The sequence below is a fragment of the Phalacrocorax carbo genome, chromosome 28 (genome assembly GCF_963921805.1).
Source record: "Phalacrocorax carbo chromosome 28, bPhaCar2.1, whole genome shotgun sequence".
NCBI lineage: Eukaryota > Metazoa > Chordata > Aves > Suliformes > Phalacrocoracidae > Phalacrocorax > Phalacrocorax carbo.
Window position 1 is genome coordinate 2,469,606 of NC_087540.1, and position 27,841 is coordinate 2,497,446.

A 27,841-nucleotide genomic window follows, 5' to 3' on the forward strand; every position below is an offset into this window, starting at 1 on the left:
GGGCTTGTGCCCAGCACGGGTAGAGCTCTGGGTGCTGGAGGACGCGGCTGGACCTCGCCACCGCGGCTGTGGGAGAGGAAAGGAGAGCAGCAGGGGATGCTGCAGCTGGTGCTGCACCGCTGTGCCGGCGCCTGGCCCGGGTGGCACATGGGACACCTCACCCCAACCCCAAGATGTCCCTCAGCAGGGAGACGGGAGCTCCCTCTGCTGTGCGCAGCCCCCGGGCCGTTTCCCACCCTTTTACCCAGCCTCAAAAACCAACATCAGGCCGCGGTGCAGCCGTCACTCGCCGGGGCAAGAGCCACCCGGCGGCGCGGGGATGCCCAGCCCCACCGGCAGCCCCTCGGCGCCAGGCTCTGGGTTAGAGGGAGGAGGAGGGTGGTCTGCTCCGGCAGCCCCCAGCCCGCTGCGCCGAGCTGACGGGGTCCCCTTCCCGGCTGGATGCCTGCGGCCCTTTGCTGGAGTAGGAAGGACATCTAGTGTCCTGGGTAAGCAGAGCAGCACCGCGGTCCCACCGCAGCGAGGGCTGCGGGTCCCCAAGGACCCCCACCCAGCACCCAGGGAGCCGGCCCCACCGCGGCACGGAGCTGGGTCCGAGCCTTCGGGTCGGACGGGGGCTCGGCAGGAGGTTCGCCATCGCCGGGACCTCGTCGGTGCTCCCGGCGCTCCGCGTGCAGGCCACGCACCGGCACCGGGAGAGCGGCCGGTCCCACCGGCACCCCGGCCACCTCCGGGTCCCCTCCGCTCTCCGAAGAGGCTGCCGGGGAAGGCTGCGCCTTCACCTCGCCCTCCGCCTTAATTAACGGCCTTTCACAGCTGAACAACGCAGCTATTTTCATTGTTTCTGTTCCGGGATCCAAGCCCTGTCCGGCTCTAATCCCCGCCAACTAACGCGCGGCCAGCTGAGGCCCCGGCTGTTGGCAGCGCCGTCCTGCGGCCGGGGCTCGGCGCGGGGCGCCCGGTGCTCCCCAGAGCTGCCGGCGATGGGGGTGGTGAACGCCCTGAGCAGGATTTACCCCCTTAATCCCCGGGGCTGGAACGGCACACGCAGACCAGCCCCAGGGGACCCTGCGTGTGCCGGAGCCGGAAAACAGATCCTCTGCTGCTCCCCCTCCCCAGGTCCCCCTGCTCTGGGTGCTGGGGGCACCCCGGATGGCAGCGTTATCCGTGCCCCACATCTCCTCGGGGGTTTGGGGGTGATGCTGCGGGGCCGTGGCACTCAGTCCGCCCACAAGCGGGGGGCTCCTGCAGCCTGTCTTTGGGGGGGGGAGGGGTAGGGGATGAACCACGGGTGGGCAGGAAAAGCGGGGTGCGCGCTAACGGGTGCTGCCCCTCTGCCCTCAGCCTGCGCAGCTCCAGCAGCAAACTGGCCCAGCTCACCCTGGAGCAGATCCTGGAGCACCTGGACAACCTCCGCCTCAACCTGACCAACACCAAACAGAACTGTACGTACCGCCGCGAGGTCCCCCGGGGCACGCACGGGGCGCTCTGCGGTACTGGGAGCCCCTTTGCAAAGCCTACCTGCATCCAAAATCCCGGCTGGGTGGGGGGTTCCCCTGCCTGGGGGCACCCGCCGTCTCTGACTCCCGTTTTCTGCCGGTTCCTCGACAGTTTTCAGCCAAACCCCGATCCTGCAGGCGCTGCAGCACGTCCAGGCCAGCTGCGATGAAGCCCACAAGATGAAGTGAGTCTGTCCTTCCCTGCCCGGCCTCGGGAGCGTGGGGCGGGTGCCCCGACAGTCCCTGACACCCCCCCTCCTCACCCCCGCACCCCCCCTGCTTCCTTCCAGGTTCAGCGACCTCTTCTCCCTGGCAGAGGAGTATGAAGACTCCTCCACCAAACCCCCCAAGAGCCGCCGAAAAGCCACCCTCTCCAGCCCCCGCAGCCGCAAGAACGCAGCCCAGCCGGCCAACAACGAGGAGGAATCGGCTTCCAGCAGCGCCTCGGTAAGCGTCCCCGGCCCCCCGCAGCCCCCCGGCCGCACCCGCCGGAGCTGGGCCCCCCCCCCCGCCGCCGGCGGTGACCCCCCACTTCCCCCTCTCCCGGCACAGGAGGAAGAAGACACCAAACCCAAACCGGCCAAACGGAAACGAAAAGGCTCGTCCGCCGTGGGCTCGGACAGTGACTGAGGCTCTGCCCTCTCCCCCCCGGCCGCCCTCGGGCCCCCGAGGTGCCCGCTGGCCCTGCCGCGCTCCCCTAAACGCCGCCGCCGGGATTTGGAGGAGAGCAGCCGTCCCCACCGGGACCCCGCGGGGACGGGGCCACCCCGAGTCCCGCTGCGGACGCTGGGCCTCCACCCCGACCCTCCCCACTTGAATTTTTAAGCTTCCTCTTTTTTTTTTTCTTTCCTCTTCATTATTTTTATTTTTAACCAACGGCCGGGGAAGGGATCGGAGCGTGTGCACTCCTCAGGACCTGGCTTGAGGGGGTCCCCGAAAGGGGGCAGGGGGTCCCCGAAAGGGGACACGGCACCACGGGGAGGGGAAGAGGGACTTGGGGGGGGGGGGGGAGGGGAGGGTTATATCACACAATCCCCTATTTTCATATAAGAAATGTAAATAAACAGTGCGAACTGACTTGCTGCTCCAGGATGCTTTGGGGAGGGGGGGAGTCGTGGCCCTGCCTGCGGGGGCGAGGGGAGGCCGAGCCCTGGGGGGGTGCTGCGGGACGGGGGGAGGCACCAGCACCCGCCGGGCACCCGCTTGGGTTCGCTTCGGCGGATCCTGCCCGCGCCGGAGCCCCTCGCCCACGTGGGAGGGGGGCGACGCTCCCCCCGTCACCCCCCAGAGCTTTATTACCGTGGTTTGGTTTTGGTTTTTTTTTTTTAAAAAAGTGTTTTTAAAAAAAAGACAATAAAGAAAAAAAACTCTCGAATGTTTTTGTACCAAACAGCACCTTTTTGTGCCGCGTGGCCCGGAGGTGGCCCCCCGCCGTGCGGCACAGCCAGCGGGCCGTGGCGTGGGGCTCCCGGGGGGCCGCGGCCCTGCCAGCCCCCCGCGCCGGAGAGGGAATCTGGGGCAAGGCCGGAGGCCAGGGGGTGGGGGGACGGGGCTTGGGGGGGGATGGAGACATGGGGGGATGATTGGGGGGGGAGGGGGGACCAGGGCAAGTGGGACGTGGGGGACCACAGTGAGGGGGGGGAGAAGGGTGAGGGGGACAGGGACTGGGGTGGGAGAGGAGTCGGAGCGAGGCTGGGGACGTGGGTGGGGGTGAGATGGGGGGGCTGTAGCGGGGACTGGGGGCAGGATCGGGGTTCTGGGGGGGACAGAGAGGGCTGGGGCTGGAAGGGGGGACTGGTATGGGTGGGGTGGGATGGGGAACAAGTGGGGGGGGACATGGTGAGGGGGACGGGGCTGGGGGTGGGAGAGGGACTGGGATGAGGGGGACGGGTACGGGATGGAGGGGACGGGGGTGAAGTGGGGGGGCTGCGGTGGGGAGGGTGGGGACGGACAGGGCTGGGACTGGAAGGGGGGGCTGGGATGAGTGGGGAGGGGGGGGATGTGACAAGAGTGGGTGGGGATGACATGGGGGGCGGGCTGCGGGGAGAGCGATGGGGCCAGGGACGCGATGGGGGGGGGGGGCCAGTGGCGGGGCCGGTGGGGGACACGGGAGGGGGCGGGGAGGGGGGGGTCCGCGGTTGCGGGGGGTGGGGAAGAGGGGTGTGGGGCGAGTGGGACGGGACGTGCTGGGGGTGAACGGGGGGTGTTGGTGGTGTCCGGTGGGGGGGCGTGGCCTCGGGGCCGTGGCCTCGGGGGCGTGGCCTCGGGGGCGTGGCCGGGCGGGGCGGGGCGGGGCGGGGGGGAGCATGGCGCTGGCGGCGGCGCTGGCGGCTCTGGCGGCGCTGGCGCTGCTGCAGCGGCTGCTGCGGCCGCACCTCTGGGCCGACCTGGCGTTCGCCGCGCGGGCCGTGCGGTGCCGGCGGCGGGCGCGGGGCGGCGGGGGCAGCCTGGCCGCCCGGTTCCTGCGGGCGGCGCGGGAGGCGCCGGCGCGGCCCTTCCTGCGGGCGGCGGGGGGCGCCGAGCCCTACGGGGGGGCGGCGCGGAGGGTGGCCCGGGTGGCCAACGCGCTGCGGGGGCGGCCCGTGGCGGGGGGCGAGCTGGGGCCCGGCGTCGCCGTGGGGCTCTTGGTGGGCAACGAGCCGCGGTTCGTGTGGGGCTGGCTGGGGCTGGCGGCGCTGGGGGCCCGGCCGGCCTTCCTGGGCACGGCGCTGCGCCCCGCCGCCCTCCGGCACTGCCTGCGGGCCTGCGGGGCGCGGGCGCTGCTGGCGGCGGACGGTGAGCAGGGGCGGGGGCGTGCGGGGGCGTGCGGGGGGGGGGTGCTTCGGGGGGACACCCTGGGGGGGGGGGGCGCTTCGGGGTGGGGGGGGCACCCGAGGAGGCGCGGACGCACCAGGGTCGGGGGAACCCCCCGGAATAGGGGGACCCCCGGTGGGGGACGGGCGCTGAAGGGTGGGGGGGGCGCTCGGGGTGGGGGCGTGCCCGGGGACACCCCCGGGATAGGGGGATACCCGGGGGAGACGGACGACACCCAGAGGGGGGAAACTGGGGTGGGGGGGGAACAGGGAGGGGCTGGGGAATGGGGCGGGGGGGTGGGGAGGCTGGAGGGGATGGGGTGGTAACCGGGGATGGCAAAGACTGCAGGAGATGGGGGGTACCCCGGGGCCAGGGCTCCGGGACACTCTCGGGGTGACGGCGGGTGACAGGCTCTGGGGCACAAGGGTGGCTCCGGGGGTGCCGGGGGGCTGCAGTGCCGCCAGCCAGGGAGCAAGGGATCCAGACGGCTTGGGGGTCCAGGGCGGCTCAGCATGGGGGCGATGGGGGGGCGTGGGTGGCCCCCCGCGGGTCCTTCCAGTTGTGCCATATTTTGGTCCCCCAAACTGGGCACCCCCCTCCACAGCCCCCTGGGCCGGGGTTTGGGGTGGAAGCGGGGCAGCCCTGCTCCTCATCCTCTCCCCACCCTGGGCCGGGTTGGGGGGCCCACGGGCCTGCCCCCATGCCAGCCTGTCCCCTGCACCCTGCTCCCAGACCTGTTTGCGGCGGTGGAGCCCATCCTGCCCAGCCTGCAGGAGGACGGCATCGTGGTGTGGGTGCTGGGCTCGGGGCCGTACCCCCCTGGCGTCGTGGCCCTGCAGGAGCTGCTGGATGCGGCCTCCGAGGAGCTGGAGCCCGAGGACGTCTGGCAGCCCCAGGACATGAGCGACACCTGCCTCTACATCTTCACCTCCGGCACCACCGGTGGGTGCCTCGGGCTGGCGGGACCGGGTGCCCTGAGTGAGTTGGGGGGCGTCGACACCATCTCCCTCCGCTTGCAGGTCTCCCCAAAGCCGCCCGCGTCTCCCACCTCAAGTCCATCATGTGCCTGAGCTTCTACGAGCTGGTGGGAGCCTCTAGCCGGGACGTGGTGTACCTGGCGCTGCCGCTCTACCACATGGCCGGCTCCCTCCTGGGCATCGTCGGCTGCATCGGCATCGGTGAGCGGGGCCGGGGACCCCGTGGCGAGCCCAGGGACGTTTCGGGGTGGGGGCTGATCCCCCCGCTCCCATCCCGGCTTTCCGCAGGAGCCACTTGTGTGCTGAAGGAGAAGTTCTCAGCCAGCCAGTTTTGGGATGACTGTCGCGCTGAGGGCGTCACCGTCTTCCAGTACATCGGGGAGCTCTGCCGCTACCTGGTCAACCAGCCGCAGGTCAGGGGGGGAGACAGGGTGGGCAGGAGGGGTGCAAGGGGGCACCCCCAAATCTGACCGTGCGGCCCCGCAGCGCCCCGGGGAGCGGGAGCACGGGCTACGGCTGGCGGTGGGCAGCGGGCTGCGCCCCGACGTCTGGCGGAGCTTCCTGCAGCGCTTCGGGGCCATCCGCATCGTGGAGACCTACGGGATGACCGAGGGCAACGTCACCCTCTTCAACTACACGGGGACGCCGGGGGCCGTGGGGCGCAGCAGCTTCATCTACAAGGTGAGGGGCTGGGCAGGGGGGTGCTGTGCCCCCCCAACCCGTCTCTGCTGGGACGCTGACGCCCACCCGGCTCCTCTCCCCAGCTCTTCTCACCCTTCGAGATCGTGCGCTACGACGTGACGGAGGGAGCCCCGGTGCGGGATGCGGCCGGGCGCTGCATCCGCGTGGGGACGGGTGAGTAGCGGGAATGGGGGCGAATTGGGGGGGGTCCCCGTGGGTGTCCCCTGTCACACGTCCCCATTCCCCCAGGTGAGACGGGGCTGCTGATTGCCCCGGTGACCCCCCGGACCCCCTTCCTGGGCTACGCCGGCAGCCGGGAGCTGTCGGAGCAGAAGCTGCTGCGGGGGGTCTTCACCGAGGGCGACACCTACTTCAGCACCGGCGACCTGATGGAGCAGGACGCGGCCCAATTCGTCCGCTTCCGCGACCGCACTGGGGACACCTACAGGTGCCAAAGGTCCCCACCAACAGGGGAACCCCCCAGTTGCAGCCCCACACACCCCATCCATTGCGTGGCTGGAGGTGGGGGGCTCAGCCCCGTCACCCCCCCCCAGGTGGAAAGGCGAGAACGTGGCCACCACGGAGGTGGCCGAAGCCTTGATGGCCCACGAGTCCCTGCAAGAAGCCACCGTCTACGGCGTCACCGTGCCAGGTACCGATGCCCCACGTCCCACCGCGGTGTCATTGCCCCCGCCCCCCCCACCCAAGCCCGGCGGTGGCCCCCCCACGCCCTCTGCCCTCGTCCGCAGGCCACGAGGGCCGCGCTGGGATGGCGGCGCTGGTGCTGCGCCCCGGCCGCCGCCTGGATGGGCCCGCGCTCTACCAGCACGTGGAGCAGCTGCTGCCACCCTACGCCCGGCCCCGCTTCCTCCGGCTGCAGGTAACGGGGTGGGCTGGGGGGGGGGGCGGTGCACGGGGGATGGGGGGGTGACCGGGGGGGTCTCCCCAACCCGCCCCCGCCGCCCTCCCAGGAGCGCCTGGCGATGACGGAGACCTTCAAGCAGCAGAAGGTGCGGCTGGCGCAGGAGGGCTTCGATCCCACTCGCGTCCCCGACCCCCTTTTCCTGCTGGACGAGACCACCAAAGCCTACGTGCCCCTCAGCCCCGCGCTCTGCGAGGGTGTCCTGGACGGGCGCCTCCGGATTTAGACCTTGCCCGGGCGCCCCGAGCCCGAGGGTCTCCCGGTACCGGGTGCCCCAAGCACCCCGTGTCCGTCCCACCAGCACTGGGTGCCCCCCACGGGTCCTCCACGTCCCTCCTGCCATCCCTGGGTACCCCACGTCCGTCCTGCCGCTCCCCACGTCCCCATAGCCATTCCTGGGACCCCCCACGTCTGTCCCCAGGTCCCCACGTCCATCCTGTGGCTCCCCATGGATGTTCTGCCATCCCTGGGTGCTCCAGGTCCGTCCTGTGGGTCCCTACGTCCGTCCAGCCATCCCCCGATCCCGTCCGTCCGTCCGGTGGGTCCCCATGTCCGTCCCACTGTCCCCGACCACCTCCTGGTTCCCCACAGCCATCCGTGCCCCCATCCCCACCCGTGGGCTGCCCCCTCCCCCCCCCCCCCGCCCCGGCCACTGGTGCCTTCCCCGCGCCGGGGTCCTCTTTTTATGTACAAATATACTTTTTTTAGGGTATTTTTTTTGTAAATAAACTCTTTTGTAGCAAGTGTCGTTGCTTCCACCACCCCCCACCCCCATCCCGCTGCAAGAATGGGGGGGGGGTGTGTAGGGTGGGGGTGTCACCTGTGGGGGGGGGGAATGTGTCACCCAAAAACCAAGGCTGGAGGGGGGGGACAGACACCCCTGGCCCCGGGGCTCTGCAGGGACAGGGTGGGGGGATGCGGGGGGGGGGGTCCCACTTTGGGGGGGGGTCCCACCTCCCTCCAGGACTTCCCCCCCCCCCCCAATGCACCACACCAGCTGCAGCAGAAGTTATAAACCATTCCTTTCTTTATTAACCGAGCGATAAATATTACAGAGGTTGGGGTATTTTTTTTTTTTTTTAAATTTTATTTTAATCTTTTCTCCAAAAAATTAGCTCATGCTTCACCCTCGGGCGCCGCAGCCCGGCTTTGTCGTGTCGTTAAACCAGATTCCAAGCACAGTGTTGGGGGGGGGGGAAGGAAAAAAATCGGGGAAACCACCCCCAAATCCTTAAATTTATGGCAAGGGCCTGGGTTCCTGCCCCCCCACCCCGGGCACCCCCTTTCTTGCAGGATGGTCGTGTTTGGGGGGGTCATTTGAGGCTGACACACCCCCCCACACCCCCCCCCCCAATTCCCAGGCTCAGGTCAGGGCGATGCTTATCCCCCCCCCTTCCCCAAAAGGCGACAGTGAGGTGGTGGGGGGGGGTTTGGGGTGCAGGAGGCAGCAGCAGGGGCTGGGGGGGGCGGGGGGAGGGGCCAGCGGTTTGGGTGCTGAGGGGGGGGTGTCACCGTGCACCCCAAAGGTGATGGAGCAATGGGAGTTGGGGGGGTGGTGGTGCAGGGACAGCCTCGCAGTGGTGGGGCCCCGCTGGGGGCACCCTGGAGGTGGGGGGGTGCAAATCAAAGGGTAGGGGGTCTTGAGACACACACCCCACCCCCAACCCCCCCCAATCCCCTGCCTGCCCAAGCACTGCTTGGGCCCGATCCTGGCACCTGGAAGGGTGATGGGGAACTGGGGGATGGGGGACACACACGGACCCAAAGCTGAAGCATCCAGGAATGGGGGGGGGGAGACGGGACACCCCACCCACCCCCCCCGATCCCAGAGCTGCTTTTGTGCTGCCTCCACACAAATTGGGACTAAAAACCTGCAAATCAGGCCTAAAATCCTGCAAATCAGGCCCAATATCTTGCAAATTTGGGCCAAAATCCCACAACTCCGTACCAAAATCCTGCAAATCGGGGCTGAAAGCCCCTAAATTTGGCCTAAAGGCCTGCAAAACCTGGCCTGAAATCACACTAATTGGGCCTAAAATCCTGCATATTATTTGGCCTGGAACCCTGCAAATTGGGAGGGACTGAAATGCCACAAATGGGGGCCTAAAAACATCCTACAAGCCCACAAATTGGGGCTGAAAGCCTGCAAATTTAGAACCAAGCTCCTACAAATTTGTACCAAAAAAAAAAAAAAGTCCCATAAAGTGGGCCTGAAATCCTGTAAATTGGGCTGAAATCCTGCAAATCAGGACAAAAACATGAGGCCTCTGGCCTAAAATCCTGCAGATCAGGCCTGAACTCCCAAATCTGGGCTGAAAGCCTGCAATGCGAGGCCACACTCCCACAAATTGGCATCAAAAGCCTGCAAATGTGGCCTGAAATCCCACAAATTTGGCCTAAAATCCCACAAATTAGGCTAAAAATCTTTCGTAACTGGACTGAAATACTGCAAATGGGGCCAAAGTGCTACAAACTGGCACTGAAAAACCCCTCAAAGGGGGCCTAAAATCCTTCAACTTGGGACTGAAGGCCTGCACGTTGGTACCAAAAATCTGCAAATCTGACCTGAATTCACCAAAAAAAGGGCCTGAAATCCTGCATATTTGCCCTGAAAAAAAATGTGCTAAATTTAGGTCTATATCCTCCAAATTGCTACCTACCTCCTATAAATTGGGCCCAAAATCCTACAAATTGGGCCTAAAATCCTGCAAATCGGGACTAAAATGTGAAATTTGGGCTGAAAACCCACACACTGGGACCAAAATCCTGCAAAACTGGCCTCAAAAAATCTGCAACGTTTAGATCTAAATCCTGCAAATTGGTACCAAAATCCTGCAAGTCAGGACTGAAATGCCAAAACTGGGCTAAAAAACCCACAAATTGGGTTTAGGCCTACAAAGGGGGCCTAAAATCCTGCAAGTCAGGACTGAAATGCCAAATTTGGGCTAAAACCCCACAACCTGGGACTAAAAATCTGCTCAATTTAGGTCAAAAGCCTGCAACTTGGTACCAATATCCTACAAATTCAGCCTGAAATCCTGCAAATTTGGGCTGAAAACCCCACCAAGGGGGCCTAAAATCCTGCAAATCGGGACTAAAATGTGAAATTTGGGCTGAAAACCCACAAACTGGGCTCAAAACCCCTCAAAGGGGGCCTAAAAGCCTTCAACTCGGGCCTGAAGGCCTGCACATTGGTAGCAAAAATCTGCAAATCTGACCTGAAATCACACAAATCGGTACCAAGAGCCTGCAAATTCGGCCTGAAATCCTGCAAATTTGGGCTGAAAACCCCAGCAAGGGGGCCTAAAATCCTGCAAATCGGGACTGAAATGCCAAATTTGGGCTGAAAACCCACAAACTGGGACCAAAAATCCTGCAAATCTGGCCCGGAATCCCACAAATCGAGCCCGAAATCCCACATCCTGGGACCAAAAACCTCGCAAATTCAGCCTAAAATCCCGCGAGGCGGGGCAGCGATCCCTGCCGGGGGGGGGGAGGTTTTGGGGGGCGGGGGGGGGGGCGAGGAAGGAGGCCGCAGACCGCAGGTTGTTATAGATGTATATTGTATATATGCCAATGCAATAATAAAAACAGTGCAAATACAGTTACAGTTTATAATACTCGTCCCCCCCCCCCGGCCCCGCTCCCCCCGTGCTCAGCCACCCCCCTCCCCCCCCCATGGGACACCCCCTCCCTGCCTCCGGGGCTGCTGGTGCCGCGGGGGGGGTCCGAGTTTGCGTGTGTGTGAAAGGCACAAGATTCGGGAGGTGGCCGCCGCCACCAGTGCATCGCCGGGGCCGGGGGGGGGCCGCCGGCCCCGCGTCCCCCCCCTCCCCAGCACCGTTTCGCTCCCCCCCCCCGCGCCCCCTCCCCGCCCCCCCCGCCCCCCTCCCCTCCCCTCCCCAGCCGAGCCGAGCCGCCGGGAACCCCCCTTTTTGCACGTTTCATGTCATACACACGAGGTCACACTACGAGAAGGACGTGACGACTTCCACAACACCCATGGCAAGGCGGGTTCGCTTTCCGGGGTGGTTTGTTTTCTTTTCTTTTCTTTTTTGTTTTTTTTTTGTTTTGTTTTGTTTTTTTTTTTCTACACAATGTACAATTTTTTTATTTTTAATTTTTTTTTATCCTTTTTCTTCTTTTTTTTTTTCCTTTTTTTTTTTTTTTTTTTTAATGTGTCAAGAAATAGCTTATATACACGAATGAGTCCTTGTTATAACATTTCGGCAGCGATATCGTAAGCTAATGAAGGGTCGAGGCCGGAGGGAGGTTAGAGGAGGAATGGGTTATGCCTTTGGAGGAACCAAAAAAAACCAAACAAACAAATAAAAAAAAAAAACCAACCACACACACACACAAAAAATAACCCAACACCCCCCCCCCCCCAAATAAAAGCGTTTTCACAAGCGGATCTAACCCTAGCTGTAAAAGAAATGCGAAGGAAAGCGGGAAAGAAATCCTTATTTCTGTATCCAGGGAAAAAAAAAAAAGAGGATTTGAGTTTTCTACCGTACGTCCCTGGGGCGGGGGGCGGGGCTCAAGCCAAAAAAAAAATTAATAATAATAATAATAATTAAAAAAAAAACCTGTTAAACCTGCGCAGGTCAGAGCCGAAGCCTCAGGGGGGGCCCCGGGGCCGCCGCCGCTCCCTCCACGGGACCCCCAGGGAGCAAAACGGGGCTCGGCAGCCCCCACCCGCGCTTTTGGGGGGGTCATATTTTCTTGGGGGGGGTGGGGTGGGGGGGGGAAACTGCCTGCAGACCCCGGGGCCGAGGCGCCCGCCCTGGCCCGGCCCCATCGAACCGCCCGCCTCCCCGGCCAGCTCCAAGGAACTGGGGGTGGGGGTGGGCAAAACCTGGGTCCCCCCGTCCCCGGGGCTGGGTTTCACTTGTAGCACCATGAAGTCGGCATCTTGTTCTCCACCGGTTCCCTCCGCCCGCCCCCCCCCCGGCGGGAGAGACTCGGCTTTAAGTATTGCACTTGGTTTGTGTTTTTTGTGGTTTTTTATTATTTTTTGTCTTTTTTCATAGGGTTTTTTTTTTTGTGGGGTTTTTGCCTTTTTTTTTTTATTTTATTTTTTAAAAAAATTTTATAATTTAATCTCAACCCATGCGCCCAGGTCACCTCGTACCTCTCGGTAACACCTGACGGGGGAGAATGGCACTTGAGCGAGGGACTGGGTTGGGGGGGGGGGGGCTCGAAGGGCCCTTGGGGGTGTGTGTGTGTGTGTGAAGGATAAGCCGATAAAAAAAACCCCAAATAATCCCCTAAAATAATCAAAAATTCAGGTTTAGCCAAAGAAAAAAAAAAATATATATATATTTGTCAAAGCGCTCCCGTGGAAACGGGGCAATAAAAGATTTGAAAAGGGTCTCAGCATCCTGGGGGGGGGGCGTGGAGGAGGGGAGCCAGCTAAAAAAAGCCTTAAAAACAAAAAAAAAAACCACACAAAAAAAATATATGCGGATATATACACGTCCCTACGCTTCACCAGCTTCCAAAAAAACCCCAAAAATTAAAAAAAGAGAAATCCTTTTGCCTCTGGAGGGCCCCGGGGGGGGGGTTTGGGGCACCCAGACCCTTCGGGGGTTAAGTGCTCATTGAATTGAGGGGGGGGCTGCTGGGGGCTGGGGGGTCCCCCCTCCCCGCCCACACGCGGGGTGGCATTTTGGGAGAGGAGGCGCCTCGTCCCCGGCGGCCGGGGGGGCTCCTGGGGTGCCGCGTCCCCCTCCCGCCCGTCGCGCGGGTCCCCAGGGGCGAGCTGGCGCTTCCGAATTGCACGAGAAAATGTTAATGTTGGCAGTTTGGGGGAGGGGGGATTAAAAAAAAAAAAAAAAAAAGAAATTAATAAAAAAAAAAAATTTTAAACAATGAGAAAACTCTCAGGAAACCCCGGGAGCAGCAAAACCTCCTCCCCCCCCCCCCCCCGCGCGGACGCTCGGTGTTGGGTGATTTTGGGCGCCGAGGCGGAGGCGGGGGGACGGGGGGGGCGCGGGGACGGCTCTGCCGGGGTCTCTCCGGCAGCCGGGGCGCGATTTTCACTGGCTAGGGTTGGTGTCGGAGGAGGAGGAGGAGGAGGAGGAGGGGAGGGCCCGTTAGTGTGAAGGTTAAGTGCAAATAGAGCGTTTCTCAGACGACTTTTCGCGACTTATTTCTTGCTTTGGGTTCGTTAACCGCCGGCCGGAGCCCGGGTGCCGCGGGGGGGTGGGGGAGCGCGGTGCCGTCCCCGTCGTCCGCGCGTGCCGCCGACCACCGAGAGCGGCTCCGGAGCATGCAAGAGCGCGGAGGGGAGCGGAGGGGGGACTCACCGCGCCCGAGGCCACCGGTCGTTCGCAGTCCGCTCTAGAGCCCGCCGAGAAGCGCCGACGCCGGCACGCCCCGCGCCGCCCCGCGCCGGAGGGGGCTCCCCGGGCGGCATCGACGCCCCTCTGCGCCCCGCCGGGCTCCTCGGGTCGGTCGCGGCGGGGTTTGCCGGCGCCGCCGACGGGCACCGGCTCCTCACCAAACCGGGCTCCCTTCCTCCGGGGAGAGACGGGAGCCGAGGCGTCGCAGTCGGCGTCTCCTGACTTCTTCTGCCGGGCCGAGGGGACCGTAGCACCCTGCCACGGGCGGCGGGGTCCGGCCCATCGCATCTCTGCGCCCCCGCTTCCCCCGGGAGTCAGCTTAGGCTGCCCTTTAAAAAACAATAACGGTCACTTAATGTCGAGTGGATGCCCTTACAAAGTCTCTGGAAAGGGAAAAAAAGGTTTAACCATCCGTTTAGCAAAGGAAGGGGGGGGGGGAAAAACAGAGAAAAAAAGGGGGGAAAAAAAAAACCACAACACAATTAAAAATTCTATGCTTTGTCATTACAAAAAATAGCATAAAACAAGCTTTAACACATGTAGAGTGCTGATTTCAAGCAGACATTGTTCTGACCTCGGGCAAAGGAAGTGACCTCTCACTGCTCTAGAAAACCAAAGAAGTTAAGGTTTGGAAAAAGGACAGGTCGCTGAAGGTTTGAAATGTTTGTTTGTTTGTTTGTTTTTTCTCTCGTTTCTTTGCTTTTCTCATTTGTTTTTGTTTCTTTTTTTTTTTTTTTGTCTTTTTTGTTTTGTTTTGTTTTCCCCCGTGTACGGTAGGCACCAGTACAGGCACTGCATGCGACGGAAGTGGGGAGGAAAAGGAAGCGGGGGGGGACGACGGTCAATAGGCGTTATTTCTGTCCGCTGATGGACTGCGATATAGAGCGGGGTGGGATCATATCCAAAAGGTATTCCCGCTGCCGGTCCGCCAAACTCGACGCTTTGTGGCCTCCGATCCCAGCATTCAGGTAAGCGATGTTAACACCTGGAGGGAGGGGAGAGAAAAGCAGGTGGGGATCCCTCCAACACGCCCCCGCCGCGCTCGGAGGACCCCGTTTTGTCACCGAGCCCCGCTTTTACCGAAGGAAGCAGTGATTTAACCCAAACCCACCCTCCGAAATCCGCAGGGGGAGGCAGCGCCGTCACCATCAGCCTGTGCCGGTGGCAATTCGCCCCCTCCCCGCCTCCCCCAGCTCCCCCAAAATAACCCGAGCGGGTGCAGACCGACCCGTCCCGCTCGCCGCCGAGCCCCCAGCCCCATCCCTCCTCGCGCTCGGGGGAGGTTACCTGGCATGCCGAGGAGACCGCCCGCCACCGACAGCTGGGGTGCCTGCGCAAAGTTGGAAAGCATGGAGCGGGCAGAGGTGGGGATGCCACGCTGCAAAGTGCTCTGGGGCTGCGGAGCCTGAGGAAGAGAAGGGACGTGGTAGGAAGGCACCGGCATCGCCCGGCAGCCTGGAAGCACTCGCTGACGGAGCCGCAGCCAGAGGGTGAAGAATCAGTCGTGGTTTTTGTTTTTTTTTTTTTAGGCGGTACGTGGAAAACCCGGTTTGCAGAGGTGCGTCATCGAGCGGCGGAGGCCAGGGCCGTGCTGCGAGCTCCCCCGCCGGATGGCACGGCATCGACAGGGGAGGGACCCGGAGGGAAAGGGGTGGGAGAGGAGACCAGCAGCGGCTACGGTCTCTGCTGGCAAGAGGAAACGGGGTGCAGGGGGCTCGGGTTAAAAGCAACCCTACAGTCCCCTGAAAACAGGGCAGCCGGACCCCAAAGCCGCCGTGAGAGGGGGCAGCGGGATGCTCGCACCGCCCTCCTCGCCGGGGAGCGCTTGCTGCGCCCACCCCGCTCCGAAGCGGGAGCTACGGGCTACGAGCGAGGGGCCGCGCGCTCCCCCTCGGCCGGGAACGCTGCGGGAAAGGAGCGCGGCTCACCTGCCGGAGCGTGTGGTGCCGCATGATGTTCTCCTGTTTGCTGACGCTGGAGACGGCCGGAGCTGCGGTGGGGGATAAGGCTGCCTGCTGCTGTAGCCTCTGCTCGATCTCCTGAGCGAAGGGAAGAAGCAGAAGCACCCTCAGAGGCGCGTCCGGTCAGACCTCGCCTCCGCGACGAGAGCCGGCAGGTCCCAGCTGACCCCTGCGGCGGCACGAGCAGGGCACGCCGGGGCTCACGCCGGCACCGGCCGCGGCGCCCCCGGGGAGGGGGGAAGCGGGTCCCCTCTCCCCACGCTCCGCAAGAGCTGCTTTATTTGAAAACCCGGCCGCTTTCCCAAGGCGTTACTGGAACCGCCGTCTTGCCGCAGCCAACACCAACAGCTTTTCTATCTCTGCACCCACTTGTTACAAACAGCCCAAAGACTCTTGCTGCGAAACAGGCACGTCCCGTTTGTCAGCAGCCAGGTTCCGCTTCGTATTTCGGGGTTTGGTTGTTTTTTTTTTACAGTTGACAAATGATGATTCCTGTTTATTTTACCCCAGGGCCTCTAAACAAGTTCTCCAACACCGATTTATCATGGGAATTTAGCGAATTCCCCCGCTTCCACAGAAAAGCGAGCAGGCAGCAAGCAGTCAAGTGACTTCCTGCGAGTTCCAGGGAAGTCAGCGGCAAAGGCGGGGAGGGAAGGCAGCTGTCCCCAGCCAGCCTCGAGCTACGAATCCAGGGGGAAAACAACACACGAAGGGCGAGGAGCAGCCACTCCAGAGTGCTCTGGGCACTCAGCACCGGACTTGCGCTGTTAGGAGCTCCACGTGCCGAGCTGGGCGTCCCCCCGGAGCAGCTCACGCACGGGGAACCCCGAGTGACCTACCGAAAAGCCGCGCGGCTGGAGAGGTGCAAGGGGGAGGGGAGAAGGGGGTCGCCCAAAGCTGCGGCGGGGAGCTCCAGGCTCTCCTGGAGCAAACGTGCCCCACCGGCGGAGCTCGCAGAAGGGCCGTGTACTTGCCTGCTCCTGCTGCAAAGCTTTCACGAAGGCGTTCTTCAGTCGGTTGGTGTGCTCTGCCTTCAGCGCCTTCTTCTGATTGGAAGTCATGCACTGCTCGCACAGGATCTTCCCGTTTTTCTCCTGCTTCCAGTGAGGGGTGAAGTCGGTGCGACACTGGGCACAGACAAAGGGTTCCACACGCAGGAGGGAGGCGCAGCTTTTACCTGGGAGTCACCAAAATCGGGAGTTAGGTGGGAAAACGGGACAGCCCTCCGCCCTCACACCGCCTCCTCCAGCCCGGGCACGACAGCAACGGGCTCCCGTGCGCACCGTGGGAGGGAAGGTCCCAGCAAATAAATGGATTTTCAGGACAGCGTTGCATCAAAGGCCAAGCTCACTCTGGGCAAGAGCTCAGAGAGATGGGAGAAATCCTGCCCCGGGGACAAAACAACCCGACGGTGCTGGGACCAGATCTACAAGGCTATAAAAATCTGGGGGTCTTGGTGGCCGAGTCAGGTGAGCCAGCGACGCACCGCAGCTACGCTGTGCCAAGCACGCCCTGGAAGAGCACAGGCTAGATCCCGGCCAGCTGGGAGGTGACAACCCAGAGGGAACGGTGAGGAGGGAGCTAAAACCACCACGATCCCACAGCCATGGGACCCCCGGCAGTCACAGCTCCGTGGATTTTACATCTCACCTCCCAAACATGCGTTCAGGGCAAGGGAAGGGCCTGGGAGACCCCTCCCCACGTGGGCAGAGCCCGACCAGCCCCAGGGCACAGGCATGGCTGCTCCAGGGCCGGCTGCAGGCTTGGCACGTCAAGGCTGCCAGCCTCGCCAAGCCGGCTCCGTGCCCACGGGGTCGGCACGCAGCTCCCTAGAGCCCAGGGGGGGCCCAGGCTCTGCCCTCCCCTCCACCACAGGCAGCCGCAGCTAGAAGGAGCAGAGCCGAGGGCTGGGTAAGACCAGAAACTGTTCTCTTGCAGCCTCCCGAGCTGTAGATTTTGGTGAAAAAAAAATAAAATAAAATAGGGAACAGCACGCTGGAGCACTGTATGAGGGCGGCTGAGGAAAGCTGCAACTCCCTGGGCTCACCTTGACTGTCGATAACGCTCTGCACCACCTCCTCCAGCCCCACCATGTAGATGAACTCGCTGTTGGCTGCGCTGGGCAAGAAATGCAGCAGGGGAGCGGGCGGCTTCGGGGGTGGGATCTCCAGCAGCGTCTTTTCCAGCTGCTTGCGCAGGGCAAGCTTGGCGGCTGCCTGGGAGTTGGCGGCGTCGTTCAGAGCACTGGGGCTGGGGAGCGGAGACGACACCCTGTTCACAGTGCCAGGCTGGATGTGAGAGGCAAGGTTCATATAGATGGCTGAAGACGACGTACGCTGGCAAGGAACAGAAGAACTTGATTGCTGGAGAGGAAGAGGAGATGAGGATTAGTATAGAAAATCAATACAGCCCCCGATTACGGCTCAGCCCCTAAGGTAACCTGGATGAGCCAGATTGCCTTCTCGCAACGCTCCGTCTGCAAACGTTCCCAAAAGGACCTGGGGCGAGGAGCCATGCTGGGACTCGGGAGCAGGGAGCTCATCTCGGCCCCTGCGATGAAGCAGTGCCGGTGCCGCGGAGCCTCCGGCGCACCGGAATCCGCAAGAGGAGTTTTGGAGTCTGGAGCAGCCCGGGGGACGACTGCAGGGGAGGGACCGCGAGCGCAGGGTCCGGCCTCAGGACCCAGCATCGGCCTCGCCGAGCGTAGGCAGCGCCGTGATTCACGCGCGGGCACCATCGCTCGCTGCTCCTCCACCTCTTGCTTCGCTGATCTGGCAGGCGCCCAGGCAGCATCCCCGCTGCCAGATGGTGTCCGTCCCCTCCCACGCAGGTGCTCCGAACGTGCCAATTCCCTCCTCTTCCATTTCCAGAAGCTTTCTCCTGCACCCTCCGTTCATTCGGATGCGTGGTCCCTCCCGCACGTGACGGTAGCAAAGCACAATGACTTCTGCCGACCCGAGGACGCAGCTTTTGCAGTCTTTTGCGATAAGAAGCCGTCAGCCTGCAACCCATTTAAGCCCTGCCTTTCGCCCAGCCTACCTGTTTCCCGGGGTAAGAACGCTGCCACGCACGCAAAGGGGAAAATCCCGAAGGGTACCAAACCCTCTCGGCGATTCAAACGGGGTCAGCTACCGAAGGTCGGGGGACACGGTCGTGTCGGCTGAGAATAACTCAGGGAAGATCAACCAGTTTGCCCCGGTTTTCATTTTTAAGACCACTAATACTTCGCTGACTGGGGAAAAGGCGGCAGAGAACCAGCTACTCCCAAAGCAGTTGTTCTAATGCAGGTCCAGGAAAACTAATGGCAGAGCTGATCCGGGATAGCTCACGCTGATCTAAATAAATAGCTGATGAATTAACACCCGTGAACTCACAACTCCTCTGTAAGAGTAGTCGGGGTGGTTTTTTTTAATCGAACACGTAATTAGGTCTGTTTGAGAGTTGTGCAGGTTCAAGACTTCCAGATTGCTGTGTGGTCGCGTTGGTGATGTACAAATTTGCACCATATTATCGTTAGGAGAGATGAAACAGCAACAACCCCTGAAAGGAATGAAGAGGGGTCGTCGCCCCGGGCCCGCACACCCCCAGAGCATCGCAGCCGAGCGCCGCCGTCTGGGACGAGGAGCAGAGGCCGCCCCACAGCGCGGGAGACGCAGCCCAGGATCCAAGGCTGTTCGCAGGGGAAAGGTTTGATTGCTCTACGCAGCACCAGTGCTAGAACTGGAAAGCGTTACTTTTTCCCACCAGCCCCCTTTCCATTTCCAGTCTTCACCGAAGTCTTTCCACTCTTCCAAAAGTAAAACAAATGGTTTTTAAGCATCCTGCTCCTCAGCTGCAGGGAGCTCGCTGCGCTCTCCCGGCGGAGAGGAGCGGAAGGAAAGCACACGCGAGCGAGCGTTGCTCCTGGCTGCGGGAAGAGGAACTGGTCCTGCTCACAAACCAGTCACGCCGCTTCACCGGGGTCTTCGCGTCGCTGTTGCAGCAGGAGGCCGAGCGCTGCTCGCACGACCCGGCGCCTTGGTAGCCCCAAACAGGAAGGTTTAAAATTATTTATCGTTTCATTCTTCCATCAGGTCAATGACAGCCATCTTCACCCACGCTTGGGATGTATTTCCACCTGCAAGCTTTGCTCTGACGTCTTCATGCTGAGCTCTGAGCACCTCCGTGGCACCAGAGACTCACAAGGCACCTCTTTGGGACCTGCCCTTGGGTCACACCAACCCCAGGCAGCGCCCCAGGCCCGGGGCAGAGGGGCTGGGAAGTGCCCAGCGGGGAAGGTCCTGGGGGTGCTGGCTGACAGCCGGCTGGGCATGAGCCAGCAGTGCCCGGGTGGCCAAGGAGGCCACCAGCCCCCGGGCTTGTGTCAGCACTGGTGTGGCCAGCAGGGGCCGGGCAGGGATGGGGCCCCTGTGCTCGGCCCTGGGGAGGCCCCACCTCGAGTGCTGGGCTCAGGTTTGGGCCCCTCGGGACAAGAAGGGCCTGGAGGGGCTGGAGCGTGTCCAGAGAAGGGCAGCGGGGCTGGGGCAGGGTCTGGAGCACAAGTGTGCTGGGGGGCGGCTGGGGGAGCTGGGGGGGTTTAGCCTGGAGAAGGGGGGGCTGAGGGGAGACCTTCTCGCTCTCTGCAGCTGCCTGAGAGGGGCTGGAGTGAGGGGGGGGTCGGTCTCTGCTCCCAAGTCACCAGGGACAGGACGAGAGGGAACGGCCTCAAGCTGCGTCAGGGGAGGTTTAGGTTGGGTGTGAGGGAAAATGTCTTCCCTGCCAGAGGGGTCAGGCCCTGGCACAGGCTGCCCAGAGAGGGGGGGAGTCACCGTCCCTCGTGGGGTTCAAACACCGTGCAGCCGTGGCCCTTGGGGACATGGTTTAGGAGGCCTGGGGGTGTTGGGGTGGCGGTTGGACCTGATGATCCCAGAGGTCTTTTCCAACCTTAATGATTCTGTGATATTCTATTTTCCCTTCTCGCGAATCCCACCAGGCAACTGTGCCCAAAACCCGGCGACAAGTTAGCAACCTACCGGCTGGTAGTTGATGGCTGGATTCATGCTTGGAGTTGTAGTGCGGATGAGGCCAGGTTTAGGAGGAACCCGCTGCCCTTGTAACTGGGCAGGGTTCGGAGCAATCACGCGCTGCGACATAAGCATATGGGGCAGGGTCGTATTTGTGGCAGACCTAATGACACTGTGACCCTGTCGAGAAAGCAAACAAGAAATAAATTTTTATAAAAGAAGGACTTGAGGCAAAGCAGAATTTTTAGTTCCCTGATGAGGCTCTGCGACAGCAGAGCGTTTCCATTTATCTGTAATTCCAGTTAACTTCTCACACGAGGCACTGCTCAAAGAACCGCACTTTTCCTCTAATTATCCTTTATTTTAAATAATCGCGGCCATTTTGCAGGGACAGAGGACGCCTCAAGTTAATAAACTCCTATTTTCTGTAGAGAGGCTGGAATTGCACCTGACTCAAGAAAAAGGGTAGCAATCTCGTGGAGGAACGGCTTCCCAGGAGGCAGCCAGCTCACTGGGAAGAAGATGGACCTCCCGGACCTCGGCTGGGATGTTCTGGAAGGTCATTTTCAAGACGCAAATTCAAGGCCTATCTTTGCATTAAAACCACCCCGTCAATTTGATCAATACGGAAAAAATGCAAGGGGAAAAGAGGGCATTAAAACAAAAAAGAGGCTGTTTTCCAGCTGCGCAGAGTTTTAAAGCCAGAACTCACACCGGTGCCCGAGTTCAAAGTGAAAGTTATAAGAGTCCTGACTAAGAGGGAGACGGGTGTTCGCTTTTGCTGCAGGAATGCAGAGGCGTGCTACAAACCTCAGTCCGGGCCGTCAGAAACATGACACCGGGATTGGAAAGACCTGAGCGCAGGCTGAGCCAGGGCTTGACCTGCCCAGGCTTCTCCTAACGCTCCGCTCACAGCGAGGCCCTCTGAGCGCCGCCAGAGCGGCTCCAAGGGGGGATGACAGGTAGAAGGGCTCAATTACTCTTTTTTAATCAGAGATGATCTTAAAATATTAAACGCCTCCTGTCTGACAATCTTCTCCTCCCCTCCTCCCCCTTCCTTTTTTATTAGGCTTGTTCTAGATGAGGTTCTTCGCTGTCACACATAAGAAAAGCTTCACAAAGACTGTGCAAACAATGCGTTTCCTCTTCTCCCAAAGCCCATTTCCTTTACCAGCCCGATCCCACTGCGAAGCCACAATAGACTTGACCCGGAATCGTTGCCATAGCAAAGAAAACAAATGCCACAAACAAAGAAGATGGTTAACGGAGGGAGTAAGTGATCAGCAAAATTGAAATGAAAGTCTTTTGGCAAAAGCAGGAGAGCGAGCGACGGGCAGAGAGAGACACGCCGGAGGATCACCTCCGTCCTCGTCCCACACAGCATCTCCCCAGCATCTGAGTTTGCAGCTGCATTGCTGGGACTTTGTATATTCTAATATATTATCAAAGAAATAGAACTGACAGCCGCCTGCTGAAAGGACAAAGTCCATTTCCCGATGCTACAGAGCTCGGGGATGAGGAACACGTGGGGAGGGGGCCGACCGTGCCCCCAGGGGACCCCGAGCCCTGCAGCAGAGCCGGACCAAGCCCCCCGGAGAGAAATCCCCACGGCCTGGCAGCATCAACACCCCGCTCCACGCACGCACGCCGCGCGCCCTCCTTCCAGTGAGCTCATACCGTTGGCTTCTTGTTTACCCGTGCAACGTTAAACAATCGTGTCATCTCGAACCAGCGTTCTTCCAGCGCACAGGCAGAAAGGTAGCCGTGTCAGTCGGCACCCTGCTCTGCCCACAGCGCTTTCCCAAAGAAGGTAAGCATTTCAATTCCCTGTTTTGTTTGCATTTTTTCTTCACCCCCTTCCTCTGACCGTTCTGCACCGTTTCAAAAGGCAGCTCTGTTGACCGGCCGTTCCTGCGGGTACGTGCAAAGGAGCGGTTTTTCTCCCTGCGGCCCCACAACTTGCGTTACCCAGCAGCAGGCAACTTTCTTCAGGGCCACCGCATCTAAATTCAGCTCCTTCCACCTCACACGACCCAAATCGTCGGCTGGCCTAACCTCCAGACCTCCCCGCTGAAAAATCCACCGCTTCTGAAGCAGGAGAGCACCCAGACCTCCCCGTGCAAGGGGCCAAGAGGCGGGACAGGCACGAAGTGTTACGGGGACGGCTCGGTCTCTGCTGACGGGCTTCAGAGATGACCTCGCCTGCAGAGAGAACTTCCCAGACCAACCGCGGGACCCCAGACTGCTCTACTCGCGGCGCTGAGAACTGCCAGCATTTATCTGCCGCTTGGAAGAAGCATCTCGGTCGGACAGAGACAAACGCGCAGCGTTGCCCGTGCGCCAAGCAAAAGCGTTGAGTCTTCTGCACAGACAACGGGTGTGAGGAAGGCTCACCTGTAATGTCCTTAAGTTTTGAGGCTCAACCCCCTGAGCTCCAGGCCTGGAGGGAAGCTTGGACAGTCCCTGCTGTCCCACGTGAGCAGGAGATGGCTGGACAATAGACACCGCATTCTGGACAACTGGAGTCTAGATTGAGAGAAAATGCGAACCGGCATCAGCGCATGGCACGCAGAAAGGAAATCCATCGAGAAACCCGACGCGGACCAAGCCTCATCGATGCGACATCAAATAACTAATACTTCAGAGCTGCATAGATTTATCTCCTCGGCTGGCCCGGAGGGCAGTGTGCTAGGTAGGATGGGCTGCGGATTTGCTACAGGCATGCTTTGGTAAGAAATATCACACGGGAGGACAAATGTGGAGTAAAGGGAGGCTCAAGAGCAGTGCAAGTCTCTGTGTTTGCCCGCTAACAGGCCTCTGCGAGGCCAAGGGCCTTCCCCCCGCGCCCAGCCCCAAACACCGCCGCTCAGCACTTCACCTTCTGTACCACGTTCTCCTTTTGCAGCTGACTTTGCCTCAGTTTCTTCAGCAACACAAGCCTGGCCTCTTCCAGCCGTAGCTCATCCCGAAGCTGCTTGATCAGCTGCTGTCGCTCCTCTATGCTTTTACCCTACAAAGAGGCAGAAAATCAGTCAAAACTCAAACAGCTGAAACCCGCTGCTCAGCCGTGGTGGCAAGAGGAAGCTTTAATGCAAGCAAGAATTTGCACCGTGGATAATCAAGGGTGCAAGAGCTGGATCGTCACACCCAGAAGTTACCGCATGGCTCAGAACCCTCCTTAGCTCCCAAATCCCCTGCGGCAGAACAGCTCCCTGCTGGAGCAGCCACCCGCGAAACCCCTCACCTTGAACATTTCAAGATTTGCTGCCTTAAGTCTTTCTTCCATACGAGAGCTGGAACGGGGACTGGATGCCTCGTTATCGGAGAGGACAATTATGTCTGGCGAAGGGGTTAATCGTCCCCTGTCCTGGTCACTGCGTAACAGAAGGGAGAAGAAGGGAAAAAAAAAAAAAGACTGAGCCACAACACCGAGGCATCGGCAGCAAACCTGGGAGCGGAACAAACCTCCCCCCCCCCCGTCACAGATGTGAACTGGAGCTCGGCGCTGCTCTCCAGGCCCGCAGAGCTGACGAAGACCAGCCGACTGCCGGCTTTAAGACGGAAGCATCCTCCTCTCACTCATCATAGACTGGTTTGGGTTGGAAGGGGCCTGAAAGATCACCTAGGTCCAATCCCCCTGCCATGGCAGGGACACCTTCCACTGGACCAGGTTGCTCAGAGCCCCGTCCAACCTGGCCTTGAGCACTGCCAGGGATGGGGCAGCCACAGCGTCTCTGGGCATCCTGTGCCAGCGCCTCACCACCCTCATAGCAAAGAATTTCTTCCTTATATCTAATCTAAATCTAGCCTCTTTCAGTTTAAAGCCATCACCCCTTGTCCTATCACTACATACCCTTGTAAAAAGTCCCTCTCCAGCTTTCTCAGAGGCCCCTTTCAGGTACTGGGTGGCTGCTATAAGGTCTCCCCGCAGCCTTCTCCTCTCCAGGCTGAGCAACCCCAGCTCTCCCAGCCTGGCCTCGTAGCAGAGGGGCTCCAGCCCTCGGAGCATCTTTGTGCCCTCCTCTGGACTTGCTCCTACAGGTTCATGTCGGTGTTGGGGGGCCCCCGAGCTGGAGGCGGCGCTGCAGGGGGGTCTCACAGAGCGGGGCAGAGGGGCAGAACCCCCTCCCTCGCCCGGCTGCCCACGCTGCTGGGGATGCAGCCCAGGGCACGGTTGGCTGCACATCGCCAGCTCATGCTGAGCTTCTCATCGACCAACACCCCCCAAGTCCTTCTCATTCAAAACCATTTTCTTCCCCAGGGTGAAAGGTGGGTTGTTTTAAGGGCGAGGTAAACAAACACACGACACAAACCCTATCTGCCAGAGGGCCGGCCAGGCGTTAATAATGAGCCATATAGTAACTGAACAGCGAGACACAACCGTAGCCAGGTGCCGAGATGAGAGGGAGCAGGGGCCGGTACTCTGGCTGGCATCGTTCATACTTACCCAGGAAGATCACCACGATGCTGGAGAACGGGCTAAGTCCCCCCTCAGTTAACAGAACTGTAAATACTCCCAGCCTATCTCAATACAAATCTATTTTAAAGGTCACTCTGTAAAGGAAAACCTGAATAAATAAGAGTCAAAAGATCCAATTGAACCGTGACCTAGAAATCAGTGAATGAAAGGAGCAGCAGCGACAACAGCGCATCACGGGGGAGGGGGGGAATTATTAAAAAAATATAATCAGTGCTATAATCCAGCAGTATCCAAGCACCGCGCTGTTGGCCGTGGCATCATTCAGAGTAAGGAGACGCTAATAAAAGCCCTTTGCTATCACCAATTTAATGTAATGGTGCTTGGAGAGCCTTGGAAAAATGCTAAATAGTCCGGCGTGAAGCAGCACGAGCGCTGTGGTTATAAAGGTGCCGGGCACGCTGCCACCGAGGCAGGCAGCGTTATCGCTCCCCGACTCACTGGAATGTCTTAGGTGCAAGGCTGCGGCAGGGGAGGCGTCGCACAGATTATCTTATCCAAAACTTTCAGCGTTGAACACCCGGGAGGAAGCACGGAGGCGAATCCCAGCTCCCAGGCTCGGCCGCTCCGAGGGCGGTGGGTCTGGAGAGGATGCTCGGAGCGGGACACAGCCTCGCGGAGGGTTTTGCCTTCGGCGGCGGCGTCTCCCAGACGTTACAGCCGCTTTTGCGGGCGTTTCAAAAGCACTGGTGCTGCGTAGCCGCTCCCTTCCCCAGCCGCTGCACGCCTGCTGCAAACCTCACCGATCACAGAGTTTGCTAGTCGCTCTTCAGCTGGAGAAACGCCCCCAGCAGCGCGGCTCCGAACCATCAAAAAAAGAAGAAATCAAAGCTGCGGAAGCTCTTGGCTGAGCCCAAAAGCACCGGGACACGGTATTTGTGGGCGCATTATTTCAGAGCCCTCAATAACCTCTTTGTGGGCCATCGCACACTTCAGGCATCACATGAACGCGGTATCTGCTGATCGATAGATACCCTGTTCCTGTGGATCTTCTCTCAGCATCCCATGGATGCTGCGTGTTGGACCCAAACCAGGGGTTTTCCAGCTGCTGCTCCCTCTCCGGAGCTGAGGAGGAGGTTCCTCACGTCACCGGTGGCAGGAGGGTCTCCAGCTGGGGCTCAGTTTGTGGGCAGAGAAGGTCCAGAGCATCCTACTGAGATAAGGTCAGCCCAAACCGGTCCAGGCAAACTAACCTACATCCGGGGAGGTTTATATTTAGCTGGCCAAGGACAAGAGCTGCTTTTAGATGACTCTTCAACAGCAGCTCTTCAGCGGCCCATTGCACTCCCACGGCATTTCATCTGCCTTCTGCTGCGAGCTGCCCAAGGTCCCTACCTCCCATCTCTCCGTTAAGGCATGTCTAGACAGAAAACCGCTCGGGGATAGACACGTCCTTGCAATGAAGCAGGTATCCCGGGTCAACTCGCAGCCACCATTTCCCAAACGGGGTTTCAAACGCCAAGGAACACCGCGATGCCCAAGTGGTTGGATTGGAGGCTCCCCAGTACGCGCCGGATCGCACGTCAAAAATAAAGGGCTTCAGCTGAGCCGTCCCTTCCTCCGTCACCTCAGGGCTGCTCGCACGGACCCCGCAGGCACCGAAACCAGGGCCCTGATTTTGCTGCAAGCCTCTGGATGCACTTGCTTTGAGTAACAGCTTCGCAAACTCTCGGACCAGAGAGACTGAAGGCAATCAAGCACCGAGCACAACAGCTTTCCTTGCCCCTCTTGCGTCCTCGGCCACATCTCGGGCGCACCCGGAGTAATAAAGCGACAGATTTTGGTTCAGGATTTTCCTAAACGCGGGCCGTCATTAGGGCTGCCGATGATTATTTTGCACAAGGATCCAGATACATCCAGGCTATTTTATTTACATTCCACCAAGGGGAAGAAAGTAAAGCCAGCATGAAAACCAGACAGGGGAGAAGAGGGCCACCTGCAAAGAGTTGCTGAATATGTCAGGGTTGTTTTATTTACTTTTGTCAAGGGAAGAGCATAATTACAGCAAAACTACTGGAGGAAGAGCTCCGCCGGTGGCGCGGGAGGCTGGCAGGGGTGGGAAGACGTGGAGCACCATCCCAGGCAAACTCCAGATCAGTGCTCCTTATCTGCTGGTTAGGAAAACCGAACACTCCCACCCTTATTCCTCTTGCTAGAGACGTTTCTGGCACTCAGAACTCACAGCAGAATTTTTCTACCTCTTTCTAGGGCCGATTTCTTTTCAGTCACGGTGATTCAAGTCTCTGCATCCGATGCTGGTACCTGACTGGATTCCCTGTGTCTTGCACCATATTCCAGCGACTCAGCCGAGCGGGCTGCCCTCCGCAGCGCCCGACACTCGCCTCCCAGCTTTTCGGGGAGAAGACAACCTTCACAGTAACTTACCCAGAGCCATGGTTATTCCTACAGCATCTAACACCTCCAGAGCTGAAACCCTGTTGCCAAGCGGCTGAATATTACCTGTGTTGTCTCACCCCCACAGGGCTCTTTGGGAGAACTGCACTTTTCAGAGGTGCAACCCCACAATGATGCACTTGGAGGAGGACACAAGTAAACCCCGGGCACCTAAAAAGGGCGTTGCTCGTACCCGAACGCTCCCACGAGCGCAGGTAAAACCCAGTAACACACAATAATAGTGCCTCTGCCTCACCACATGCAGTACTTTGGATTTCACGGGAGGCTGAACCATCAGCAGAGGTGACCAGTCAGATTTAAACCACATATATTGTCATTAAAGAAAAATAATCTGGGTGGGTTTTTTCTTCCCCACCTCCGCACTCCAGCTCTGTCCACCACTTCTGATGCTCTCTGCAAGCCAGGGTGTGACAGATCAGAAAGTGCCTCTGAAGGCATTAATCTAGCATTTACTATAGTGACAGCACCCAGAAGAGGTCTGAAGCGTTGACATCCCCTGCCTTCAAATCCCCCGTCCATCACCATCACTCACCCGCCCCCGCTGGGACAGGAGCCCCGCCGAAGCGCACGCAGCACCCCATCGCTATCCCAAAGCCACCACCAACACAAAAAGACCCCGATATGACGCATCAACAAAGACGAACGATCCCGGTTTTGCTGAATCACGATCCCGGTTCCCCGATGAACAGGGAGAGTGAGAAAAGAGAAGCCTGGCGACGCACTCCCCGCCACGACGAGGGCTCACCCTGCGCTCAGCCCTTCTTCG

General features: G+C 60.3%; 3 protein-coding genes across 5 annotated transcripts in view; 2 read left to right on the forward strand and 1 right to left on the reverse strand.

Moving 5' to 3' along the window:
* INTS3 (integrator complex subunit 3) overlaps positions 1 to 2,498 on the forward strand; it is a 44,093-nt gene extending 41,595 nt beyond the window's left edge. The window contains exons 27-30 of the mRNA XM_064475358.1: positions 1,345 to 1,445; positions 1,612 to 1,684; positions 1,790 to 1,946; positions 2,052 to 2,498. Coding sequence (XP_064331428.1) covers positions 1,345 to 1,445; positions 1,612 to 1,684; positions 1,790 to 1,946; positions 2,052 to 2,129 — 409 coding nt within the window. The 3' untranslated portion in view covers positions 2,130 to 2,498. The remainder of the gene's footprint in view (positions 1 to 1,344; positions 1,446 to 1,611; positions 1,685 to 1,789; positions 1,947 to 2,051) is intronic.
* A 1,291-nt stretch (positions 2,499 to 3,789) lies between these two features.
* On the forward strand, positions 3,790 to 7,615 carry SLC27A3 (solute carrier family 27 member 3). The gene is made up of 10 exons (XM_064474874.1): positions 3,790 to 4,274; positions 5,025 to 5,234; positions 5,312 to 5,470; positions 5,558 to 5,682; positions 5,756 to 5,950; positions 6,034 to 6,124; positions 6,200 to 6,398; positions 6,505 to 6,602; positions 6,700 to 6,830; positions 6,922 to 7,615. The coding sequence occupies exons 1-10, from the start codon at positions 3,806 to 3,808 to the stop codon at positions 7,096 to 7,098; spliced, it is 1,854 nt and encodes a 617-aa protein (XP_064330944.1). The 5' UTR covers positions 3,790 to 3,805; the 3' UTR covers positions 7,099 to 7,615.
* A 3,289-nt stretch (positions 7,616 to 10,904) lies between these two features.
* The window catches only part of GATAD2B (GATA zinc finger domain containing 2B), a 46,070-nt gene continuing 29,133 nt past the window's right edge, over positions 10,905 to 27,841 (reverse strand). For all 3 annotated transcript variants that reach the window (XM_064475320.1, XM_064475321.1, XM_064475319.1), the window contains exons 3-11: positions 23,428 to 23,557; positions 23,062 to 23,193; positions 22,578 to 22,709; positions 20,193 to 20,363; positions 17,228 to 17,543; positions 16,155 to 16,357; positions 15,148 to 15,258; positions 14,507 to 14,624; positions 10,905 to 14,204 (exon numbers count right to left, since the gene is read on the reverse strand). In XM_064475320.1, coding sequence (XP_064331390.1) covers positions 14,071 to 14,204; positions 14,507 to 14,624; positions 15,148 to 15,258; positions 16,155 to 16,357; positions 17,228 to 17,543; positions 20,193 to 20,363; positions 22,578 to 22,709; positions 23,062 to 23,193; positions 23,428 to 23,557 — 1,447 coding nt within the window. In that variant the 3' untranslated portion in view covers positions 10,905 to 14,070. The remainder of the gene's footprint in view (positions 14,205 to 14,506; positions 14,625 to 15,147; positions 15,259 to 16,154; positions 16,358 to 17,227; positions 17,544 to 20,192; positions 20,364 to 22,577; positions 22,710 to 23,061; positions 23,194 to 23,427; positions 23,558 to 27,841) is intronic.

What these genes read in the sequence shown, in the direction of transcription:
- SLC27A3 (XM_064474874.1), top strand. Translation starts at nt 3,806, where the DNA reads ATGGCGCTGGCGGCGGCGCTGGCGGCTCTGGCGGCGCTGGCGCTGCTG. An exon ending in GCAGCAGCTTCATCTACAAG is followed by an intron (nt 5,951 to 6,033) that starts GTGAGGGGCTGG and finishes TCCTCTCCCCAG; the next exon opens with CTCTTCTCACCCTTCGAGAT. An exon ending in CTACGGCGTCACCGTGCCAG is followed by an intron (nt 6,603 to 6,699) that starts GTACCGATGCCC and finishes CCTCGTCCGCAG; the next exon opens with GCCACGAGGGCCGCGCTGGG.